Source organism: Lissotriton helveticus, chromosome 3_1 (genome assembly GCF_964261635.1).
Source record: "Lissotriton helveticus chromosome 3_1, aLisHel1.1, whole genome shotgun sequence".
NCBI classification, from domain to species: Eukaryota; Metazoa; Chordata; class Amphibia; order Caudata; family Salamandridae; genus Lissotriton; species Lissotriton helveticus.
In genome coordinates, this window is record NC_136061.1 from 539,227,346 (window position 1) to 539,252,974 (window position 25,629).

Sequence of the window (25,629 nt, forward strand, 5' to 3'; positions counted from 1 at the left end):
CTTTAAAGGAACCATCATCACAGTGGTACCCTTCAAGGTGCAAAAAGTTTGGTAAACATCCGCTGGCGGTTTTGACGGCCATTCACCACACATTTAACTTTTTTAAATTTTGTTTTTCCGTAAGAAGCTTCCACAGCAGGAGTTTATTCCTGATAAACAAAAAATCAATGATCCCCACACCCTGGGAGTTTTCGCCCTCAGTTTGGGGGTCATTCTTTTTTTGCTGTTTCTCACTGCTAGGCTTTTCGTGGGGTTGATGGACAATTGAAAGAAACCCATTACACTGTGTGCTCTAAATAGAGCGGGTGGTGTAATGGCTTTACTCTGATAGCCCTATTCTTTGGGGTCATCAGTGTAAGCTTTTTGTCGTTGGAGTGAACAAGGGGCCTCTGCCAATGGAAAGTTTATGGCTCATCAATCTCTAAATGAGGCGGATGGACGAAGAATTTGGTGGATGTGGTACTCTGCTGCGTTTGCGAAGAAGTACCCTGTTTGCCAAACTCTGAATCAGGCCCTAAATCTCCAGTGAATTTCTGAGGAAAAGTAAAGAGTTACAAGGGGAGTTGGGGCCAGAATTACAGATCCCTTAGTAATTTTTCATTAAAAAGTTGACCCTCATAGTCTCATTCATAGCCTCCATTAACTCAGCAACCCTATTCAGTTACAGGGACTCCTGTTATCAGTAACACAGGGTGGCATTAAAAGGAGCTTTAATGGAAAACTTCTAAGTAGGCCCTAAATTTAAAAGGATAGGTGAGTCTTATGCATATGAATGTGATGATAAGTGGACACATGCATACTGTTCTAAAGGATCATTAATTCAAACCAAATATCCCATTCCCCATTGTGATTACATTGTTTACAGCGCAATTACTAATAGAACCCAGTATGAAAAAGAAAAAAGATCAACAGTTGTGATAAGTAGTCAGCAGTCCCCTAATCTTGCATTTTTCCTTAAATGAAACAATATTTTTGAAGAGTTCATATGGTTATTTGCTTTTAAATATAAAGTGTTATGATGTACAAGCAAATTGCCCCACTATATTTTTTTATAACTGTTTGCACTGGACTGTTGTTTTGTGTATATATCATTTATGCACATGAAACATTTTTGGACAACCTACTGTGACTTTACCAACCTTTGGCCTGCTTCAAAGGTTGTGCAGCAACCTTTCACCTGAACATTCCAACACACCTATGAAAGAAGGAAGAGGCTGGGTTTTACCATGTAAAGTAATTAGTCATCTGTTCCTAAGTCTGCAGATTTGTAAAGGCGTGGGTGGTGGTGGAGAAAGTAAAGGATGAAAAGACTTTGCCAAACTGGTTCCAAGGCGCTGCATGGAGAAAATCAATTACTCTACACGCCCAGGAGGTCACATAAGGCTGTGCTTGTGGGCTCATGAGTAACGCAAGTACAGCGTGTACAAGCAAGCGAGAACACCTGAGCACAGCTGTCAGTATGAAAACAAGCAAGCAGATTTCCTGATTTCCTGTGTCAGGTATTCAGGGAATGAGTGAAACTGGAAGTATTTGCAATGCCAAAATGTCTGGGGTATAATTGAAAGAGGCTCTTGAGTCACTGATGACTTTAGGCACTCAGTACGTCATCAGACATGCATTCTATCACTCATACATGTACCCATAAATCCATTCACTGACTCATTCTTGCATTCACCCCCATCTGCAATAAAACAGACACACAAATACCACAAGCATAAGTGGAAAAAAGAAAACCTAAACTTGCCAGCATACGTTTGCAATGTAACACTTAAATTAAACATAGAATAGAATTGTAAATAATGCTAAATTGTTTTAAAATTGCAACATAGCAGCTACGTTCAAAAACACGCATTTGCCATCTTGGAGTGTTAAAACAATGATACTCTATATGCACAATACCATTGCAAGATAGCCACTTAGTAAACATTACCCTGAGCTGACATCTTTGAACGCTAAAGTTTATAGTGAATCAATGTTATACTGAGTCATAGCAGCCAACCTAATGCTGTTACACATGGTAGCCATTTTAGAATGATACACTATGGACAATATCAATCCAACAATTTCCAGTTTATAAATAGTGGCCTCACAGCATAAGCATACCTCAGATGAAATGAGCATCAAGCAAGCAGCCTATCTGAGAGCTTAAAAATAGGAGAAGGATAAAAATGCACAGGGAAATATATACAAATCTAATGCTATAAGACTGACCATAAGCCCAAACACCAAAGCACACTAATACTTAGGGGGAGTTACACATGGGATCAGGCCCAGTGCTGCTACTTATAGGGCAATAGAGCCAGTGGGAGAAATGGGATCCCCCAGTGTCCCACTCAGCAAGCTGTCGTGGAAAGGAGCAGAATGTGAATGTCAATCAACAGAAGAAGGCTGGCCCAAAGGCCCTTCAAAATCCTTGCTTACTACAGCAATATGTGAAATCCGTGTAACAAAATGGCTATTTACAGGCATTAACACAGTCAATATCAGTCCACCCTTAAAGAATATTTTTCTTTAACTGAAGATTTTCACAATAAATAAATCGGGACAGCTGCCTTTGTTGTCATTTTCTTTTTAATAATACTGGATCAATGGCACCTGCCATAATGTTTCCTCATGAACCAATCACGTTTATACACTTTATCACCGGATCATCAACATTACCAGCTCAGACCCACTATATTAAGTGTTAGTTTTCATTACAGCCGGCAAAACAATATACAGCCTCTCCTAAGGAGTCCTAACAAGGTTTCCCATGGTGTAAATCTTCTACCTGGAGGCTTTTGTCAGACAGGTAACCAACACCAGAACCCTTGGCTGTTCTGTTAATCTGTGAGAATCCATGCAATGCCACACAACTCTACAGATTTTAACTCAGTGTATTAATATTTCACCCAAAAAGGCCTATTTGCTTTGCTATTTGCTTTTCACAATAAATAAGTCAGGCGTTCATACTTTTTTGCAACAAAAGAATCAGACTATGCAATTTGGCATGGATTTTCCCAAAGAACTAAAAAGAACTAGTAAGGCCTATATCTGGCCTTTATCATTGGCTATAAAGGCATCAACATAACCAACCCAGGCCTACCGAAAATTGCACAAGCTTTCCCATAAGACAAACCTCAGGAATACATTTAGAAATTTCTAAAGATACACAAAATTACAGTTGACAAACAATGTTCAACGTCTCCTAAGAAAGTTAACAATGATGATCAAAGTGCACATCTTCTACCCACAGGCCTTGCAAGAGGGGGACACCAACACCTTTATCTACCAGAGTAAGCTGGGATAATCTTTTATGAAGTACCTGTTAACAGGCTTTAACACAGTATGATAACAATACATACAGGAAAAAAGGCTTATTGACTTTAACATACCATTTTCAAAGTGAGGCCTATTTAGTTTGCCGTGCATTTTTATAATTAAGAGATTAGTCCCATGGCCTCTGACATAACATTTGTCAATGAACCAATTAAGCCTTTGTCCTTTACCACCGCTTGTCATCATAACCAGCACAGCCCAACTGTATTTTGCATGGGCTTTGCCAAGAGACAACTGTCGGTATACAATGATAAGATTATGAATAAATACAAAATCACAGTTGGTAAAACAATAAACAACCCTTACTAAAATGGCATAACGTGGTTTCTCCAAGTGCAAATGTTCTCCCCAAGGCTTTGCCACACAGGAGTAACCAACACCAAAACTCTTGCATACAATCTGTGTGATTCCTTGTAATAAAGTACACCCTATAAGCTTTTCAGACTGTACTGACAATCCTCACTTAAAATCCTTTTGACTTTGTCAAATTTTTTATAATAAACAGATCATGCCAATAGCCTTGATAAGTGGCTTGTCATCATAACTAACTCAATCCAGGAGTGTTCAGCAAATGGAAAAAAGCGCAATACAAGAACTCTTTTTCAGTGAAAGTACACAACTTCTGCCCAATCGAAATCTGTACCCAAGGCAGTCAACATTTCAACAGAGCCAAAACCACTCTCTCAATAGCGCTTCTTGCAGCTCTTTTTTTTTTTTATCACAAAAGCTCTAGCGACAGATGCACTGCCAAGCCAGACCTAACAGTCATACGCTTGTGAGGAAAGAGTCAACCTATTTTTGAGACTCCCAGAAAAAAAGAGCAACTGCTTGCAAAAAAAATGATGAATTCTTGGGGAGATTTGCAAATTGCCTTTTTTCCAAAAAGGAAGAGGTTTTTCTTGCTTTTTGCGGTTAGAGATAGTTTGCATTCCATAAGCATAAAGGGGAGAAGTATATAATTTAGTAAGAAATGTAAACAACACAAATATTTCCTCAATTTGATCAAACAAATGTTGTGTTACCTTAATTTATCATTCCCAGTACCTTTTGTGAACATGTAGACTGGCCAATAGGATCCCTGAAAGAGGTCATTAATGAAATCTTTATGCAGGCACAAAACAAGTCCATGCATTTGTGTTTCCTAAAATCACATTAATTTGGAAACTCTCTGAGTCAGAGTATGAGCTGCAGCCAACAAAGCTGAGAACGAAAGAGCTGTGCCTGCCTCTGTGTTTCTGAGCTGCGTTGTATGAAGTTCATTCGTGGACTCATCCTGTATCTGTGGAACACTCCACATGAAATCATATGACTCCCAAGTTGTGATTTCCTAGTGGCCGACAGACCACAAACAACATGTGGATAATTCAGGATTTAATGCATCATTTAAAACAATAGGACTGCTCTTGCGGTTTCTACTTTAGGACAAACACTGACAGATCAGCACTTCCAAATGTGTATTCTGTAAACACCATGTGCACTCTGCTGCAGTATACCCTTAACTGCTGCGACTAAGCGCTGACTGGGCCAGTGCAGCCTATAACTGTGAATGCACTGTTCAGACTGCAGGCGCGCTGGTGAAAAGCAGAGCAGCTAATTGAAGCCCCTGGTCTGCCCTTAGACTTGCAGCGGGAGACCTAGCCTCAGTTTAAGCGGGTGTGCAGGGTTCCTCAAGCAGATGGATAGTGAATGACTGCACACACCTGCAGGGACTTGCCATTTGGGTTCCGGGGACCACCTTACCCTCCTATCCTGGAAGGAGGGTAAGGCACCATTGGAAGGAGCACTGATCGTGCCACCTATATATGCCACATAATTATTGCCTCAAGATAGCTTCTTTACCGCTGTGCCTGAATCTGTAATAGGGTGCTGGCGTAATGTCCCCTAATCTGCATGGGGTCATGCCCCAGGCAGATGAGAGAATACCTCCCTGTAATTGAGCTGCTGATCTGTATTATTACAAGCAGAGCAAAAATATGGACGGCTGCAAATTCCAGGAAGGAAGACTCTTCTTACTACTTAACTCATGATAACATGGTAAGCCTGAGCAACAGTTTAAAAGTCTGAAAAGCAATCAAAGAAGTAAACCCCTTTTTCAAGGCATCAGTTCTGCTGCACCCGAGTATAAATACATGCGAGTACCATAGAGGTTAAACACCAATCTAGTATAGATTTGCTGCAAAGTGATGCTTACTCTGATCGCCCACCACAGTTTTTCATTTTTATGGGGAAGACCCCCCTGCTGGTAATTTTAAACACGGGTATCCAGTTCACAGCATGTGTGCTTTGACACCCTAACTCATGTTGAAATTGGCTTAAAACCTGATTGGAATATTTACTTTTCTATAAAAAACATAGTAAATGGTGCAGAAATAAACACATGGCATGGAAAGTTGAATGCGATTCGTGGAATATGCTCTTGTAGTGCCATCCACTAAGGAGGCAGTGAAAACATAACTTCGGGTCGACCATGATCAGCCTAACAGCAGCAGCTTGAACCCTGCTGCACGAGACCTGTCGAAATCACCCTTTTGGCAGGTAGGAAAACATGACTTTAAATGTAAAATGTAAATGTTAACAATTTGAACAAGTTACCCTCAGTGCACCTTGCTTCCCAAAAGCTAGGGTGCATGATATTTAAGAGTGGAACATATGTGACATTAGAAATGGCATGCTCCCCCAATGACCAGGCCTAAAATGACATTGTCACTGATCAGGTTGTAGCTGGCATATAAGAAAAGTCAAAGTATAGTTATACACTTTATTCCATAAATTTTGACCTGTGGCAAGTGTAGAATTTGTTCAAAGACTTATTTTTATATTTAACTAGCTTACCCGTCGCACGTTGCTGCGATCTCCGAAGAAAGGAAATTCATGGAAACTCGTTATGATAACATTCAATTTACATTGTGTCATTTTTATTGAAACTTATTCATTTTAATATGGAAAACATTTTAAAGTGTCGTTTTAATTCTATTTATTTATTTGAGTGCTTGTGGATACACGATTTTTTGTTTTTCCATCTGGTATGTACATCAGTATTCGAAAGATTATGAGGGCCCTAGGGGGGCGATATTTAAAAAAGAATTTATGCCAGAAACCTTCGCGGGAGTGCACTCAACAACTTCCCAAAGTTTCCTGGCGATCGGAGGAATGCTGTTTTAATTCTATTTATTTATTTGAGTGCTTGTGGATACACGATTTTTTGTTTTTCCGTCTTGTGCGTACATCAGTATTCAAAAGATTATGAGGGCCCCGGGGGGCCGATATTTAAAAAATATTTATGCCAGAAACCTTCGCAGGAGTGTACTCAACAATTTCCCAAAGTTTCATGGCGATCGAATGAATGGTGTTTTAATTCTATTTATTTCCGTCTGGTGCGTAGATCAGTATTCGAAAGATTATGAGTGCTCTGGGGGGCCGATATTTAAAACAAATTTATGCCAGAAACCTTCGCGGGAGTGTACTCAACAACTTCCCAAAGTTTCAAGGCGATCGGATGAATGGTGTAGTAATGCATAAAGGACAAACAGACAGACAGACAGACAGACACACATTCGTTTTTGTATATATAGATAATCTCTTCTGATGGTGAAATCAGATTAATATTAAATATATAGGAACTCAATTAAAAAGTTGACTTTATCCTGCCATCAAGCTACTGGAGGCTAATATGCATTAGCAGTTGCCCAGTCTGGACTGCGCCTAAATTAGATGTGAAAACTGCTATGTGAGCAGAGACACTGGCCTAGGAGTGGGGAGGTGTTTACACTCCCTGTTAGAAAACCCAGTTAGGGTGGGAACAGCAACTTAATTCAAAGGGGGCTTCCCTGTCACAAACAAATATAAGGTGATACTTGGAAAGCATCAGTCTTTGACCCCATAGTCAGACTGGTACCAAACACCGTGGGAGAACAGCAACCTATAAAACCAGTTTTGAGTGAACACGCAGGAGTGGACTGCTCATCACCCCGGCAGCACCTATGGGTGGGCACAAGGGAAGAAGGGTTTCCCCATCTTGGATTTTGAGAGTAAGGGCACTGTGAGATTGTTTGCAGTAAGGCAAACAGGGACTACTGTAAAAGTGCAAAGGATTGCCCCAGGAAATCTTTACCTAATTGGCTAGTGCGTTGCCAAAAGTTAAGCCCACCTACTAGTTGGCGCCAGGCATAAATGTGACATCCCCAGGAACCCTCCTCAGGACACTTTGAGGACCTGCGAAAGATTAGAAGAGGACTGGATCTGCTGTCTGTGACCTGAAAGGAGCCCTGAAGGACGTGATCTGCTCCTTCTTTTACCCAGAGCAATAAGTGGACTCCAATGGTCAATTAGCTGACATCCGGTGTGGCTACAAAGACACAACAAGCCGCTAGCGGCATTCTGCTGGAAATAATCAGCTGACCAGTAGACCTGGACTGGACTGCTGGGGCCTCACATCCCGAGAATCTCAAAGGTGCCCTCCCCTGAAGGTCTGAGGGCCTTAGAAGTGTACTATTGTGGTTGTTTGAGCACCAGAAGAAAGTTTGGAAACTTTGAAAATGTTTTCCTCCAGTGTCACAGGCAGAAAAAAGTATCTAAATGGCAGTCCTAATAGCATCAGACTGTATTTCAGCTTCACCCTGATCAAGGCTTCCAAAATCTCAGAAAAAACAACTAACTCCCATTCTGCTTTGGGAACTTTTCTGCAAAAAAGCTCCAAACTCCAGTGGGACTAACCTGCTTCAAGTAACTGGCCTTTAGTTTCACTGCTGCAGCTAAAATTACAGAGATGGCCTGTTCAAGTAGGATTTTTGAAATTAAATAGTATCTTCCAACGTTGGGGCGTAGAAGCTTTTTTGAATTTTAGGATTTCCAGACTTTCATCAGAACCAATCTACTTGTTGTATCCAACCACAGGTCCATTGCAGTCAGCCTCACATCAGGCCTAAATTAATTTCTACCATTTTCATAGACCATCGTTGGTGCTTTGTGCTTTTAGCACTATTTTCACTTTCTTCAGTTCCCTTTATTGATTTTTTGTTTTGGTCTTATTTTACTCATGAATGTTTTCTCTTCACTATAAAATTGGTTGTGGAGTTTTATTTTGTTTTGTGTGACGTTTTCTGCTGTATATACACTGCTTAAATACTTTGCACATTGTCTTTGATTTAAGCCTGACTGCTTCGTGTTACATTATCAGGGATTGAAGCACGTTTATTTTATTTTGCTTGTGTGCTATATAGAAAGTGGTGGCCTTATCCTTACACGTGTCCACCCCAAACAATAATCCACTTTCCTACAAGAAGCAAGAAACCTATTCAGGGTCTATAATCAAGAGAGACCAGAAAGCAAGACAAAGCATTATATTGGTTCATAAACATCACCAGATTGAATGAATGAATGAATGTTCAATGCTTGGATGCATCTTCCTGTCAAAGGCTGAGGGGCGTTCTTAGTTTGTGGACTCAACCTTACCATTGGCTATCAGAACTAAACTTCCTGAGATAAGATAATCTTACACTTTGTGAGGAATACCAAAGTACTTTACTTAAGGCAGATCTTGGATAAGAGGAACATCAAAGGAGGGGGTGGGGGACTCAGTGAAGTAAACCGTGCAGTACTAAACACCACTACTAAGATTATTTGGTTTAAAACCTGCCTACTCTTCTAAAACTATTGTTTTACATTTCCAAAAATATATTTAGTGAATGTGGGGATCCTGACTTTTTCCTGTAATTCAGTTTCAGCATTCCTTTAACTTGGATTAATACAGCTGGCAGGATGGCTTATTGAGAATGTCTTCTTCTCGGTTATATTATATGAACTGCGGGTCACGAATTTGAATCACTGAAAGCAAACTCAACCGTCTATCATTGCAGCAGGTTAACTGAGGCATAGTAACAGGAGTTGTTTATGTGCGTGCTTTGCTGAAAGGGAAATTGAAATTCTCTCACGGTCTCTTTCCACACTGATGCACCTTGTGTAATATTCAGTCTTTACTCACACAGATAAAGCCATAATGTGCATATCTTGGTTCAGCAAATAGGTTTTCACGGTACAGGACCTTCTGAATAAACACTGACCATTTCCTTCACTGCTGACTTATAATGAGTAGAATTACATTTATGTGTCAGAGCAGAACACAATATGGTATACCCTGCAATTCCCTAAAGGATCCTCATTGTACTATGAAATGGCCCTGATACTATTCCCCTTCCAGCGGACTAGTGTCACTGGGGTGGTGCACGCTCAACGAATGGCAGTACACAACAACATTAATTTATGCTAGGATTCCATTCAACTAACTTCTGGAATGCACTCTGTAAAACCAGCTCTAATATTTATTTGGCTGCCATTCTATGCAACCTTATCTTCAGTTCAAATTCCATCTGCCACATGCAATGCTTGGTGCTCTCAAACCACCTTAATTGTGCTCGTCTCTCTAAACGATCTTCTCTTTTTAGTCTTATAAACCTGTCTTCTGCCTTTGAAGTTATAGATCAGCCTCGCCTGCAATCCATCCTGTCTTTTTCAGCATCTCTGGTACAGGTATTTCTTGACTCTCAGCTTATCCATCAGATCGTACTTATTCTGCTTTGTGTGATACTTCTTCTTCTCCTACTCTTCCTCTTTGCTATGAGGTACACAAGAGCCTGGTCCTTACCCCTCCTGTTGTGTATCTGTTCTCCAATTCTTTCAGGGGCCATCAACTCTTTCAACCTATTTTCTTTATCAACTTTATGCCAACAATTCCCACCTCTCCATATATTTTACCTATTGTATCCACAACAATATCTCTTCCAGTCATTCTGTTAAAAACTCCCTGGATGACTTCGATGACTTCCCATGCACTTCACATGAATCCATCAAAAAGCAACATTCTCTTCTTGCCTGCTGCCTTCCCTCACTCTTCCTTGTCACATTAAATCTATATTATTTTCTATTTCTCATCTCTCTATTTGCCTTCCTGCCTGTAATCTGGATTTCATTTTTAGGTCACGGCTACACAGCACAATCGCTGTCTCTTAGAGGTGTGTAGTGTTCAATCTGTGGGCTTCAGCCAGCCCCTAGGCTTACCATTTGCTTGCTCTATCGTCTCTCTCAAATCATTAATCCCCATTTATCCATGGCATGAATGCGGCCATGCCTCTTCCTGTGTTTGGACCAAGTACTTGAATCCATCCACTGCATCCGTTATGGGAGCTACTTTTTTCTTGTCTTGGAGCACTTCACACAAATGCTTGTGTTTTCAGTTCACTCGCTCCGTCCTCCGTCTCCTGTTTATTTTTTGTTAGTGCAGTTTTATATAGCACGAACACCACCTGAATGTGTTAGTAGAGCACTTTACATGTGGAACAGTTACTTTTCACAAGGACACTTTCATTTTTTTACGATCAGGGAGATTAAGTGATTTGCCCTGGATCACAGGATGGTGTGCCGACGCCGAGACTCGAACCTGGTTTCCCAGCTCCATAGTTGGTAGCTCTGGCAGTAACACTACATCCTCTCCCCCTGTCTTGAAACTCCGACGGCATGGGCTCTTCGCACTTTTAGCCCATCATTTATGTTCTAAACTTTCATCTCTATGGGGACGCATGGTTCTCCATGACAAATATCTTGCCACCCAGGTCACCAGTGGTTGATGTTTAAAACTATCCCTTTGGACAAGTACCTCTCAGTGCTTAATGTACCGTATTAATATCAAATTTCCACATTAAAGAAATTCAGTCTTTGAGGTTTTTTTTATAAACCCATAATATTTTATGTGATGTGTGTTGCATGATCTACATTGCAACCACATTCAGAGCTTTGCTCGTGTACGGGCTTTTGGTTGCCCATCTCTAACCATGGTAACCACAGCTCCTGCTGTTTACAGCCCCTCTCTCCACATTAACTTGTCTTGAACGGAGCAAAAGGAGGCGCTGGCGGTGGAATACTGGAAACCTCACTCCCCACTGGGTATGGCAGTGCAAATGTGATCCCGTGTGATTAGCCAATGGATCTGAACTCGGGAGGTGGGAGTTGGGTTTCGGTAAGCATCATTAACTGTGACACAGAGCATTATTATGGAGGAATTATTGTCCCTCTTGATATATTTACCATCAGCAGGCAGCAAAGGCGCTGGATAACAAATGGCATTTGATAAAAGCCCTATTTTTTTTATTTTGCCTCTGAAATAAACTGGATTATGTGATGTATCAAGTGTTGACACTGAGGTGGCACTTTTTGCCCAAAATCATAGCGAGACGAGATTCAAATTCTATATACTTGTTTTTGCACCATGCACAAGGCAGCTCCCTCAGACAAAAAGGAACAAACAGGAACCCAATTCTGGCCAGTTAACGTGTGACCTAATTACCTTGTATTGTATCAAATTGTTTGTGATACTTGTAAATCTGCTCTCTGCCCCTGCATGACCAAAGCCATGTAATACTGGGCAGATACCATATATACCATGCCCCCTAAACCTCCTATTTGTTCTCTATCATCACCTTGAGTCCCCCCTTTGAAATTACCATCCTGTGAAATGCGCAGTGTAAACCTGCTGCATGACCACACTGTGTGATCCTGGGCACACTGTAAAAATCCACCCCATGTATTTGCTCTGCCAAACTGGAATGTTGATGCATGCGTAATAAACAAGCATTGGCATAGCCAATAGGTCTCGCCTTTGGGACCTTATAAGTGTTTAACCAGAGATATTTGGAAAGAAATTGTGTGTGTGTGTGCTTGAGCGAGAAATGGAGGAAGCGAGAGAGAGAAGGAGTGAAACTGAGACCGGAGCATATTCATTTTAAAAATAAACGCTCAGCACCCGTCTATTTGATGTGCAATAGACAAGTTACTCAAGCATTTTAGCATCACAAAATGCAATTAACAATAAATTGACTCAAAAAATGCGAGTAAGAGCGGAACACAGTCTTTTTAAAGGCATGCAGTTGGCACATGTTTGCAAGGCATATATTATAACCAACTATATGCACCCAATTTAGGATTGAAGTCACTAATCACATAGTCAGAGCAACTAGATAATCAAACAGCAGGACCCTTAGTTTTTTTTTTTTAAAACACACAGATCAGTCTACAAGTATATCCATATCAAGTATATCAATAGTACCAAAAGTACAAGATAACTATCCATATTCACAGACAAAGCTCGCAATACTCATGTGGTCAATGGCCAAACCATGTTCGGAAAGGGTCTCCAACACCGCTCAATGATTTTGGCTCTTTAAATACTGACGCACGTAAACACTGGCATGCTAACCATGTAAAATGGAAGTGAGCATACTCCGGACTCACTTCCGTTTACAAAACGTATTGTAATTCAAAGAGCCGCATTCCGCCACTACAACAGCTAGACCACAATCATATAACGGAAGTGAGCATGCTCCTGACTCACTTCCGTTTGCAAGAAGCACCATAATCTAAAATAGCTGCATTCAATAAAATCGACACCTAATCAACAAGTTATAAAACCTTACATAAGGTGATTCGCAATTAAAGCATATGCCGATCTACCCGATTAAATAGTTTGTGAGTAATGCAGCAACTGTAGCCCAAAGTGATTTAGCCCACAATTCCATTAGTGATGATGACAAAAAATCACTGCGTTCCATGAAAACATACGCCAATTTCAGGGAACTAAGCCATCTATAGAATACAGCAAATGCAGCCCAAAGCAATTTAGCCCATAATTCCATCAAGTAAGATACCGTGTACACCCATCGTTGTCTACACATATTTGCACCATAAGTAACATAGTATTCTTGCATAAGTATCTAGCAATATCACACAGCAGGTCTAAATGGACATGTTTTCCCAAGTACAAGTAAGCATGTCACCTCAAGCAATCACTCCTAATTCACTTAAGCTTTGCGAAAAAAGCACTGGCAACGAAATAATGCCATCCTCTTGAGCAAACATGTCAATAATGCCGTAGTTCAAAAGTCAAGGTTAGGAAACAAGCCCACACAAAACAACAAGCTGGGCCGATAAAGTGAAAGTGACTGCACTGTGTTTAATTAGCAATCTGATACACGATCCGACGAGGAATGCAGCTGCACCCTGCGTGCCGCTGTTCGCTCCCGAGAGCAAAATGCTGTGGGGGGTGAACATTTGAAGAAGAGGTGGTGGGACATGCACCCGCCTTTGCTCATTTGCGTGCTTTCATTATTGAAAGACACACGCAAAGGCCAATCCAATGTGTGGGAGGAGCCAGACCCACACAGAGAAGTTGTGAGTGCTCACAAGAAGACTCCCATAGAGCAGCGCAAGTACGCTGCGCTGGCTCGACCTAAAAATACGGGTGCAAACTCAACAACTGCCTTTCCTCTCCTATCACAAAAGACATTATCTCCCGACCTGGCACAGGAATGTTTCTCCTGCCTCCTTACCCAGTATCAGAGAACAACGCAGAAAGCTCATCTCCAGAACTGTGGCTGTTTACTCACGAGATGGGAACGGGGAGATGTGGGTCGGGTGTGTAGGGCTGCTGGCTGTTTCCTACTGTGCAACAGGAACATTGGCACTGACCCAGGGGGAGAGTGGTGATTATAATGCTCCACGATGAGGGTGAATAGACCTCCATCACTGCGAGCCAGAGAGCCCACAACCACCCAGCTGTTCTTTGAAGACATGCATGATTTAGAGGCTCGATGTGCTGCGGCCTAGTACTTGGAGATCACGACTCATTCCCCAGCCATGTGTTTAGCCACAGTAGTGCCAGGCACTGCACACCGCCACCCTCCCCACCTACAGTCCTACGATGTGCAAGGAATCCTCAAAAAACACAGGTATCCTATCTGTAGAAGGCACTTAATTATCTAGTTAATAGTACCCATTATTGCACCTTATGGCCTCACAGGGAGCTTTTATTAAACAAGCAAACAGTGGTTTAGTAAACTTCTGTGGATAGGGTATGGTAGTTTTTGAGTAGCATTAGTCTTATCTTTACACTCTGGAAGCCAGTGGTGACAAGGATGAGAAAAGACAGTCCATGTGCTATGGCACGGCATCCCCACTGCTTAAAGATATACTTACAACAAGCATTTGCAATGCAATAGATCTCGCATTACTGATAGTTTGAGGTATTGGTGTTGCAAATAATAATGCAATGCCAATAGTTCATACTTTCAGTAATGCGAGACCTAGTGCATTGCAAATGCTTGCATAGTGAGCCAAGAACCAGCATTGTATGTTTCAGTGCAGTACAGCAAGCTCCTCCTAGAGGTCCCTAGTGAGCAAGACACATGCACTGCATGTCTAGATGCAGTACTGCAAGCTGCTCCTAGAGGTCCCTAGTGGGCATGGCATCAGCACTGCATGTCTAGGTGCAGTACCGCAAGCTGCTCCTAGAGGTCCCTAGTAAGAAAGGCACCAGCACTGCTTGTCTATGTGCAGTGCCGCAAGCTGCTCCTAAAGGTCCCTAGTGAGCAAGGCACCAGCACTGCATGTCTAGGTGCAGTACCACAAGCAGCTCCTAGAGGTCCCTAGTGAGCAAGGCACCAGAGCTGCTTGTCTAGGTGCAGTACCGCAAGCTTCTCCTAGAGCTCCCTAGTGAGCATCATAAACTTGTGGCCACATATGGTACTGCACCCTGCAGAAGATATGGTAAATCCACACTTCCCATTATGCACTGCATGCAAGACAGTACCGCAAGTACATTCAAATCGGTATGTCCATATATACAATTAGTAGCTTTGAAATGTGACAAAACAATCATTATACTACTCTATGTGGAGCTGATGAAGGGAACTTTATAGAAGGTTTAATATAAATGTGAGATGTGCTACCGAATAAAGTAACCACTGTAAACCTAGTTCAGGACCAAGTAAGTACCCTGTCTGAAGAACTTCACGAAAATAGTGCCTTGAGGCTGTAATTAAAACCTAGGGTGTAACAACACATGTAACAGGGGGTGTCCTCATGGCTGCTTACATGAAAAGACAAGGCGGTACTAAGGAGCTACTACTAAGCCTAGTGGCCAATGAAAAGCCACGATTTACAAACGACAGGGACAGATGCCAATTAAAAAAATGAGCGGAAAGTAGGCAGAGATTTATGCCCATATCCTGAATATAGCATTTCTTGAAGAGACAGCTCAAGCACAGCCTAGGCGAGACCTAAAAAGGTCAGGCAGTTAGGGCTGCTCCCACTCCCATTGCCTTAGAGACCACGGCCCCAATCCGTTTTCTCAGCAATGATTATTGCAGATCACGGGTGGAAAAATTAGTCGAAGTAGTGAACATAAAGGAAGGAGTTTTTCCTGCGAACTGGCAATTCGGTGGATACTGCAAGGCTATGCCCATCAGAGGTGCAACTAGAGCCACATTTCGGGGGGCCAAGATAATATTTCGGGGGGGGGGCTGAATCTCTAAGCAATAGGCAGAGTGGAGCTGCAGGGGCTCTTAGAATGGGTGAAACAACAACAACGCCTCATTAACAAGCAAACGGTCTTTAAATGACCTGTGAAGTACTCGGTGCGGCTGTGTGTGTGCCCGGGAAGCGGTCTCATCCCGGGCTGCCACACACGACAGGGGGTGGGGGGGGACTGAAGCCCTTTGAGTCCAATGGGCGTTGCGCGCCTGATGCCCATGCCATCTTAAGTAGAGAGCTGTTTGTTGTGAGAGATTGCCTCAGTGAGGAACACTTTTGTCTTTTTCATTCAGAAATAAATATTTTTACTTACACAAAATAGGGTAGTGCTAGTTTTGCCATATTTAAAACTGTAATTAAAAAATTTATTTTTTGGTTTACCATTAGGGCTGTGGAGGTGCACAGTACATCAGAATATTAGTTCTCATCATCTAAGTAGTCTTTTTATATAATATTAAAAAAAAATCTTTTGCTTTTACAGTGGACTGTTAAATTTTATCTTGTGACTGCAGAATTTTCCAAGGGTTTAATACACTAATGCTTGCTACTCGCAGTGAGATCACTTCCGAGGTTGGGCAGTGAGGAAAGATTCGGTTTGAAACGTTTACAGTTCTGCCACTGAAACCCAGAAAATGAGGAGAAAAATCACGGCTTACCCGTTTAAATTGTGTGCTCTTGGGCTGCATAGCTAAAAGAGATTAACATTAACAAAGTCAATAGCTCTATTTAATGTGATTTAATGTTGTATATATATTCAATGTAGTTTTTGTATATTATTGTATTGTTTTGTTATTACATGATTTATGTGTGTCTGTTATCTTGGAGACACATGCAGTTAATGTATGGTCTTTTATCATGTGTTTTGGGCTCTTTCTTTATGTACGTAATGCTGCTGATTGTCTGTTATATGTATAATGTTTAAATATGTGTTTTTTAGAAAGTAAAAACTCTTATAAAAGAAATTAAAAATAAAAAAGAATGATACATATCTCTTTTTGATAATAAATGATTGAAGTTCAAAAGTTGTGTGGGGCCATATATTTTTCTGGATATATTACCTAATTTCAAAATATCTAGAGGGGGAAGTTGTTTGTGTTAATTATTGTAATAGCTCTTCCATCGCCAAGACCTATTGGCTTTGCCAAGCTTGTTGATTCTACTCTCTTTTCTATTCTTTCCCTACTGTCTCCCTATTGGCCAATATCAGCTCTACCATCTTATAATCTTAAAGATCTTCTTAACTTTGCAGGCCACCAAAATTATTATTCTCACACTTATTCCATGGCTTCTTGATAATGAATAAGTGCTCTATAAATAAAACACCACTAAACCTAAACTAAACTTTATTAGATCAACCTAGTATTCTTTTTAAGAGAACAAAACCAGCCCTTCGCCAGCTTATTATTGGGCCGGGCCCTCAGGCATTAGACTGATGTTGGATCGAATATGCGCTCATGGTAATACCAGGTACATTAAAAGAAATACATTTTTTAAATAAAGTAAAAATAATAAAACCTTGCTTACTGTGCTTGTTGCGTCCTCCTCGCTCCGGTCCTCTTCTTCCCTCATGACGTCCAGGGCCCCAGCGTAACTCCTTTAACCATTCCTGGTGCTGCTCTCATGCTGTTAGCGCAGCACCAGGATTGGGGAGAGCGGCCACTATCAGCGCTCATAAGAGCACTAGAGGCTTTTGCTTTCTCAAACCGTGCTGTCTCAGACAGTTGGATTAGAGAGGTTTAAAGAGCGCATTTGTGGCTGGCCGTCAGAAGACAGACGGCCAAAGAGACAAGCGCGCTTTAAACTAGTGCATAGGCAGCTCACTACCCCTCCTTGCTACTGCCATTCAGCAGGCCCCACCCCGCCCTGACACTCGGTTCAGGACGGGTGTTGAGGGAAAATATAATGGAAATTAATTAATTCATTACCATTTAATTTTTTGACTCTGGGGCTTTTCTAGGGGCATTTCAGTGGGGCTATGCTCTTCCACTATAACGGAGTAGCCGACCCAGCATTTTTCTGATGGATACTTCTAACTGCAGATTCTTCACTGTGTGAATATTTCCCCAGGTATCAGACTGAATCCAGAAACTCAAAACAGGACTCTTCCATGCCAGTAAGTAGCGTTGTGTAGCTCCACAACAACAAAGCTCTGGAAGTGGTGAGCAATACCTCATGTAAGCACCATCGAGGTGTGCTGACATCTATTACTTTCTTTCTGCACGTTCAGATGATGATTTGGAGCTCTACTCCTCCTCTATCTAATAAATATTTTTGTTCCGAAATTTCTATTGTTTACCAGTGTGCAAGAGAAATATATCACTTCCCAAAACGAAAGGTTTCAAACGTTGTAGTGACTATTGTAAACAAATGTCTATGACAGACTCCCACAGGGTATGCCTGTGGTGGGAACATGACTCCAGCGTCAGCATTGATTGTGCCCAGATGAACCCAAAGGTCATATGGGGCCATGAGGCGAAACTCCATGTTGTCAAGAATCGGAAGACTCTGCGATATGACAGGTTTAAGGTGACAGAAAGGTCCCGTTCCCGCTCCTGAGGTCGTTCCTGTGGCGGATCCTTGTTGCGGTCGAAGTCTTCAAGTAAGTTGAAGAAAAGGCACAAGAAGTCTAAGCGAGAATCTGCACTTTTTGCCACTCTTGAACTCCAGACAGGGCATAAGGGAATTAATGTGCCACTTGGTGTCATTCCCTAACTCCTAAAGAGTTGATTACGAATTTGGTCCCGATGCAACTCAAACTTCCGGGTCCATCTGCAATGTTGCAGCAAATTGAGGCCTTTAAATTGGCTGTGCAGTGTAAATGTTGCACACCACAAGTTCTCTCTCCAGTTGGGCTCTCATCAGTTGGTTTGGCCTTGGAACCATGTGTACCTCTTGATCCCGCTTAACCCCTTGAGTGCTCATGACGAGGTCAGCTCATCATGAGCTACGGCGCTCCGGTGCTCATGACGAGCTGAGCTCGTCATGACCTCGCCCGTTCCGTGGAACGCTCGCATGCTGGGCTGATTCCCCTGCTGTGCTGAGCGTTCCATGGGAACGGGTGTGACCATGACGAGCTCAGCTCGTCATGAGCACGGAGCGCCGTAGCTCATGACGAGCTGACCTCGTCATGAGCACCGGGGCGCTGTACGTGGCTCCCCGCACAGCGGGTGAAACAGCCCCGCATGGAAGGGGTTAAGGTTAAGCACTGAATTTGGTACTGACTTTTGCTCTGGCCCCGCTCCCTGTTTCCTTAACAACTAAGCCGGTGATGACACAACCAGCACTGCAGGAGGATCATGTGACCTGTAGAAGTTTCCAACTTTGAACCAGCCTCATCTCGACCTTGGCCTCCTCTCGACCTTGACCAAGCCTGCATTCTGATCTCACCAGAGAGCAGGTATGATGTGGACAGGTCATACTCTGAATTACAGGATGCCAGTGGACTAGACACTCCCAGACATTGGACTTGTCTATCTTCCTGGTTCGGCGACAGAGGATAGTGCTTCTTTCGCTATGGTCATGCAACTTGCTGCAAAGGTGTATAAGCCCCATATCAATTAGTTGGAGTTGTGGATGATCCACTTGGTGCTGAAGGCCTTCCTACCGTCTTATCAAAGGGAGGCTAGTGCAGGTACTTTCAGACACCACTACCGCCATATGGCACTGCAACAAGCAGGGCAGAGTGGGCTCCTGGGTCCTGTGCTAGGATGCTCTGCACCCCTGTAAGAGGTGGACTCACCAAGGCATTTCTCTGGGTGCGAACCACCTGGTGGTATATCTAAATGTCAGGGCAGATTAACTCAGTTGCAGATGCCTAGAAGATCATGTATGGCAGTTACACCCCGAGGAGGTGCAGGGTGTTTTCCATCAATATGGAGAACCCTGACTCGATCTTTGTGCAATTGCCCGGAATGTACAATGTCATGGTTTTTGCGTGCTAGTTTTCCAAGAAGGCTGTTTCTAGGAGACGCATTCAACCTAGAGTGGATTATGGGAATCCTGTATAATTTCCTGCCTCTATCATTCTTGGCTCGGGTTTTGAAGAAAGTCAAGACTGGTCCGTGAGGATCTGCTGTCACAGCAACAGAGCAGGGCCCTGCACCGAGGCCTCCACAATCCACACTTCCATGTGTGGAGATTGAGGGGTGGCAGCTACTGCTTTGGTAACTATTCTCAAGGTGAGAAATCTGCAGTTAGAGGTATTTATCACTGCCCACCCACCTCGCTATTCTGTGGAAAGGACTCTTCGTCTAAAAAGGTCAGAAACTGGAGATCGCCACAATGATCAAGACAATTTGCCTATGGGCTCTGCATCTGAGGGTGCAGCAGGCCTTCGAAAGCAACTTACGTCAGCACGCCTGGGTGATGTTTATATATTGCCCACTCATCTCTTCTCGAGTGGAATGACATTGGTGTGGAGTCGCACATCAGCCCCTATCACCATGCAGCAGTACAGCTTTTGAGTTTCCGTATCTAATCTGATGACTGGGGGAATAGGCAGAAGGTGAGGAATCTGTGGTTGGATGGAGTATTCATCAGAAAGAGCATTATGGAAGGTATGTAGCTTGTTATTGTAGGCAAGATCTACAAATCTGAAGAAGCCACTGTTTAAATCGACACTTTGTGTGCTTACAGCTAAATGCCATTATGAATCATGAGCATAAATTCTGTGGTAGATCGTATGGCAGACTCAGGATGATGCTACATTTTTTCACCCACAAACACATTCATGTTGTGAGAATACGAAGCTTCTAAACATAAGTATCTTGTTAGCAGGTTGCCAACAGTATTCAGGGTCATCTTGGCAAAAATAGATAAATATTGTAGAACTGATTAGAAAGTCTTTAGCTCATTTGCAGGGCAAGCAATTTCTGTGCAAGAGCAGTGAGAGAAGGGTCTTTTGTCTAGTGGTAGAGTGCTTAAGGTCTTCCGACAATCTGGAGAGTGCAGTGCAAGAGCAGATCTTTGTCCTAAGTGCAAGATGCTGCATATATATCTTCTGCTACAGCGTGGTGGAGGTGTAGTCGGAGCACACGTGAAGCCAACGTACAGACATATTTTACCACAAGTCACATCCCCAATGCCTCTGGTGTTAGCAACAGCCCAGCAGGTGAGAAGCTTGGACTGAATGATTAAACTGGGTGAGTCTCAATGTCTGCACAAAATAGTGTGGCTTGTGGATAAAAATATATTTGAATTAAACCTTTTATTGTGTGGCCCACAATACCAACTGAATATTTTTGGGCTTTTAAAACGATCTCTCCAAGTGCCTATGAATCACCACTTGACAATCTTCATACAGCCATACAGAAACGACATGGTGTCATGTGATCAACTCTCCGTGTATTTTCCTATTCAAGACCTAATTCCTAACTCTTCATAAGTAAGACTTGAAATCCCTATTCCAGTCCTTAAAAAATAAATAAGATGTCTGTTTGGAATAACTCAATAATTGAGTCACCAAAAAGCACGATTTCAGCTTCTCAGTTGTATTTGTTCTTGCACTTCCTTCCCTGTTCTCACGCAGAACCACAGTGACAGTCAAAACAACAATCAACATAGCAGAGTCTATGGTGTGTGTAATAACCACATCCCTTTTTTTGCTACTTACCCTTCTTCTCCCACAAAGGTGACATAAAGCTTGTTCCTTTGCAGGTCTTTTCTCGAATAACCCATAATTTGGTTAAAGGCATCTTCAAGCAAGTGGTCTCTCCTGATGATTAATCTGCAGCACAAAACAATTTAAAAGAGCAGTTACTTGCTTTGGGAGCTGCAGAAGATAGAGCATTCAATGGCCCATTGTTTGAAAGCGAGTTCCTGCAAAACTATACCGAGGTTTGTTCTACAATGTATGTCTGTGATACTCCAATGGACCTGTCTAACACCTGTGATATGCTTCATGCAAGTTAAAAGCCGTAAGCCTAGACGGTGTTCATATAAATCATGTCAAATGTGTCCAGTTGTTTTTGGGGCTTGTGAACTGAGGACAATTTCTAAATTTAAATAATGTAAAAAAATGACTTACTTTAATTTCCCTGGGCCTTGCCCATATCCTTTTGTTTCCAACTTGCGATAGAAGTTCCTCAACTTGGCTTCAAAATCCCGTTTGTAAGGAGCTGGTGCTCGAGCGTTTGCACGCTGAGTGCCTGGAGGAAAATTAAGTAACAGTAGTCAAGACATGAACAGCACATTTCTAAGTCTGCACAAAAGCATCGTACTTCAAAGCCAGCGTTATAGAGCGACTGCCAGATAACGCACTGCTGCACGTGCAGGAAACTGTGCCATCTCCTTCCGGTGATAGTGCGTCAGATCAGAGCGCTGATCAACACAGCACACTAACAGGCACATGCATCAAAGGATTTTGCGATCGCAAACGGTGCGAATCGCAAAAATCGGCCGTTTGCGATCGCAAAATCTGCTTTTGGAATGCATGATGGGTGAAGGCCCTCGCAATTTGAGAATTCGCAAATATTTGCGAATTCTCAAATTGCGATTGCATTTAAGGAATCGCATTTTGCGATTCCTTAAATACAATGCATGAAACTTTAAAAAATTGCGATTTCGCAATTAGGGGGAGCAAATTACCATGAGGTTGAACCTCATGGTAATTTGCGAAAACTTTGAAAAATGCACTTTTGGGCATTTTTCAAAGTTTCATGTTGTGCATGTGTGCACAACATATGTGCACAGAGGTGCAACAGGGTGTCCTTTGGACACCCCTGCACCCTTGAAATCGCATTCTCAATTTGCGATTCGCTAATTGCTAATCGCAAATTGAGAATGTCTTCCCATTCATTCCTATGAGCCTCTAGGCCCATAGGAATGAATGGGGAGGTATTCCTTAATTGCGACTCGCAATTTGCGAGTCGCAATTAAGGAATACTAAGAAATCACAATTTTTTTGCGATTTCTTGATGCATTGCATTTTGCGATTCCTTAATTGCGATTCCTTACTTTTTGCATTAAGGAATCGCAAACAGCAATATTGATGCATGTGCCTGATAGAAAACACCCGCAACCTGGCTGCATAATGCTTTCCTCCAAAAGTAGCCCTTCAATCATCTTATTTTAATAATCGCTTTAACTTAAAGAAACGAAAAGGCAATGGATGGAAATGCATAAGCTAACATTAGGAATTCCCCCATTTTAACCATTCCACCCCATCCACTTTATTCTGTGCCAATCCATAAGGGGCAATCATATGTAAATGTGGCCCACCTTATAATGAGCACTTTAACATGGAACATAATCAACTCCAGGTGGATTTCGATCTCCTAGTCTTCAGTGGTGAGATGTAGCACAAGTGAGTGGGTGCAAGGCAATTCCAAGACCTACATTTGTGACAAGTTTGGAGACTTTATTCTTTGCAGAAGCTAGGTTAAGAGAGCACAGGAAAGGGAAGTGCTTATTCCTCTCATTGTAAGGTGCTGAGGTGGTTGTATTCATGCTTTCACTGACCTTGGATTAGTCATATGGGCCCTGAGGACGAGCTTAGGTGTTAATTATCGCAAGTCATTTATCAAGTGCTATAAATAACATCTATTATGAGTTGGTGGGGAATAACATGCAGATTTTGGTGTTTAACGCACCAAAAACCACATGATGTGGAAAAAACCATATGCGTTTTCCCGGTTAAATTTTGGCTGGTTTGACTTACCAACATTTAACAAAGGTTGTGGTATTTAACACAGCCAATAATTATCAGAAGCGTTAAATACCTCCCAACCTGTGATTCCAACCTATGCGTAAACAGAGATTTACTCGCAGGTCAGAAAATAATGAGCAACTTATAATCAGGGCATAAATTGTATAATATGCTGGCTTTAAAGGGGTGTGGCCGTTGCCCCTGCACAAGGCATCAGGTTTGAGGGGGCGCCAGTGGTGACAGGCATCTCCGGGGAGTGGGGGCCGAGGGAGGGGGGAGGGGGCAGGCGGGCGCAAGCAAAATAAAATTACAGAATGTTAACTAAATTTACCTGAACGCGACCTCCTCCGGTCTTCTTCTCTCCCCCAGAACTGGCAGCAGCAACTCCCTTGCTCAATGAAGGCGCTGCTCTCATGCAGCATGAGAGCAGCACCCTGATTGGAGGGAGCAGCCTCCACAGTGCTGTTGTGGCTATGTCTTGCTCTCAGACAGCTGGGTTAGAGCTGTTTAAAGTATGCATGTGTGGCTGGCCATTCAAAACGGCTGGCCAAAAAGACATGCACACTCTAAACAGTGCCATACAAGCCCCCATCCCCCTGCTGAGTGACATGCTTCTGTCACTCCACAGAGGTCTCGTCCTGATGCTCTGTTCGGGACGGGAATAAAAATAAAATGGTAATAAATTTGATGGGGGATTTTCACTGAGGCATCGCTCCTCTGCTCCAACAGCGGAGCCGCCCCAGGGGGGCGCACTGTGCTTGACTGAATTAGACGAGAAAAGAGCAGCCTACATATATCTTTGTGTGTAGGGCATCTTTCAAGGGTTTTATAGCAATGGCATGATAACTCTGGAGGTTAATGCAATTGATGGATAGATCTGTGATTTGTCTAGTCACAGATTGACTCATGATAAAGTAGCATAGAGGGAATGCTGTTGCTTTTGCAAAGGGCATTGCGCAACATGCGGGTCCTAGAGTTGTATTCCATGTAGATAGCTCTGTAGGTTAGTGTTTATATCACACAGATCCTTTTGTTAGTTTGAATTCATAAGTTACAATCCTTCTAATATTGTTTATTGACCCATGAACTGGCATCAAAGCACTACATGCACATTGCATGGATTTAGAACCTTATTGTGTTTTTCAATCTTTTGTTATTCTAAGATTGCTAAAAAGGAATCCTTTGAGTAGTAATACAATTTTATTAGTATGACACCCCCAGTCATTGTGATGCATTTCACATCCTGAGTTTGTGGGGTGAATTTACTAACACTTTCTGCATGGTTACCGTCACAAAAGTGACGCAAACATGGTGCAAAGCGTTGTTTTTAATTTCCAGCGCAAATCATTAATTGCATATAAGTGAAGTCCTAAAGTAACATAAAGTAGCACATAGAGCTACTTTGTGTCAAGGATGCGTTCCATGGGTGGTACACAGACATTACCATGTAACCTCCCATAGATTTTGACACTAATCCCTATATACTAACTTTGGTATAAAGCAATTTGCATCAAATAATTCTGCCTCCTTGAGGCAGGTGTAAAGGTGGGATCAACATTTATTTTCTCCACCCCTTATCAACTTTGCATGTTTTTTGCACCATACAGCACACAAAGTGTTAAAATGCAGAATATGGTGCTGGAAGGGTACCTTTCTAGTATACTGCCTATCCTTCACGATGTGTGCATACTCTTACACAGTGGTGCTAGGGTGTGTGCATTGGCGCAAGGCAGCCAGTCGATAATTTGAAAAACATTAAGTTAAGGAGCCCAACATTTTGCTCAGATGACTGCAGCCAGCTCTATCGTAAGGTGGTGTAGTTTGGACTCTATCTCCTGCCTATTTTCATCCACTACCAGGCACTCCCTGTCCCTTCAGGTCACTCTTGTGGTGTCTTTTTCATCCCTGATTTTTCTCTTCATCACTGTTTTTCTGTCTTTCGCTTTCTTTTTCACTTTTCATGTTTTTTTTCTCTCTTGCTCTGGGTCAAAGTCTGTAGTTAAAAAATAAGTGCCAGTCCCAAAAATCGATGTCGGTGGGCCCCACCTGCAACGACCAGCTCAAATCAAGCATTGAAGGCCGCCTAAGTTACACCAGCACTAGAGAGGAGAGCAACAGCACCATATCATAGGTATGCTGCTGATGAGCCCTGCACTGATTTACTCGCTTGTACCACTGATTGTCTCTGTATGACATGCCTGTATTGTAAAGCGCTCTGACACTCTACATTGGGATAGCTAGTGCAATAACATAAATAAATGTGTGAGAGAGGGGCTGAAGAGAGACGATGGGCATCATTTGAAGGTGGTAGG

At 42.4% G+C, this 25,629-nt stretch overlaps 2 protein-coding genes across 5 annotated transcripts in view; one reads left to right on the forward strand and one right to left on the reverse strand.

Moving 5' to 3' along the window:
- LOC144822660 (uncharacterized) overlaps nt 1-25,629 on the forward strand; it is a 422,286-nt gene that overhangs the window by 206,052 nt on the left and 190,605 nt on the right. The gene's annotated exons all lie outside the window — the stretch shown is intronic.
- Nucleotides 1-25,629, reverse strand: part of HECW2 (HECT, C2 and WW domain containing E3 ubiquitin protein ligase 2) — a 1,154,081-nt gene that overhangs the window by 178,552 nt on the left and 949,900 nt on the right. For all 4 annotated transcript variants that reach the window (XM_078680421.1, XM_078680420.1, XM_078680424.1 and 1 more), the window contains 2 exons: nt 21,698-21,818; nt 21,284-21,397 (listed from right to left, as the gene is read on the reverse strand). In XM_078680421.1, the coding sequence (XP_078536547.1) occupies nt 21,284-21,397; nt 21,698-21,818 (235 nt within the window). The remainder of the gene's footprint in view (nt 1-21,283; nt 21,398-21,697; nt 21,819-25,629) is intronic.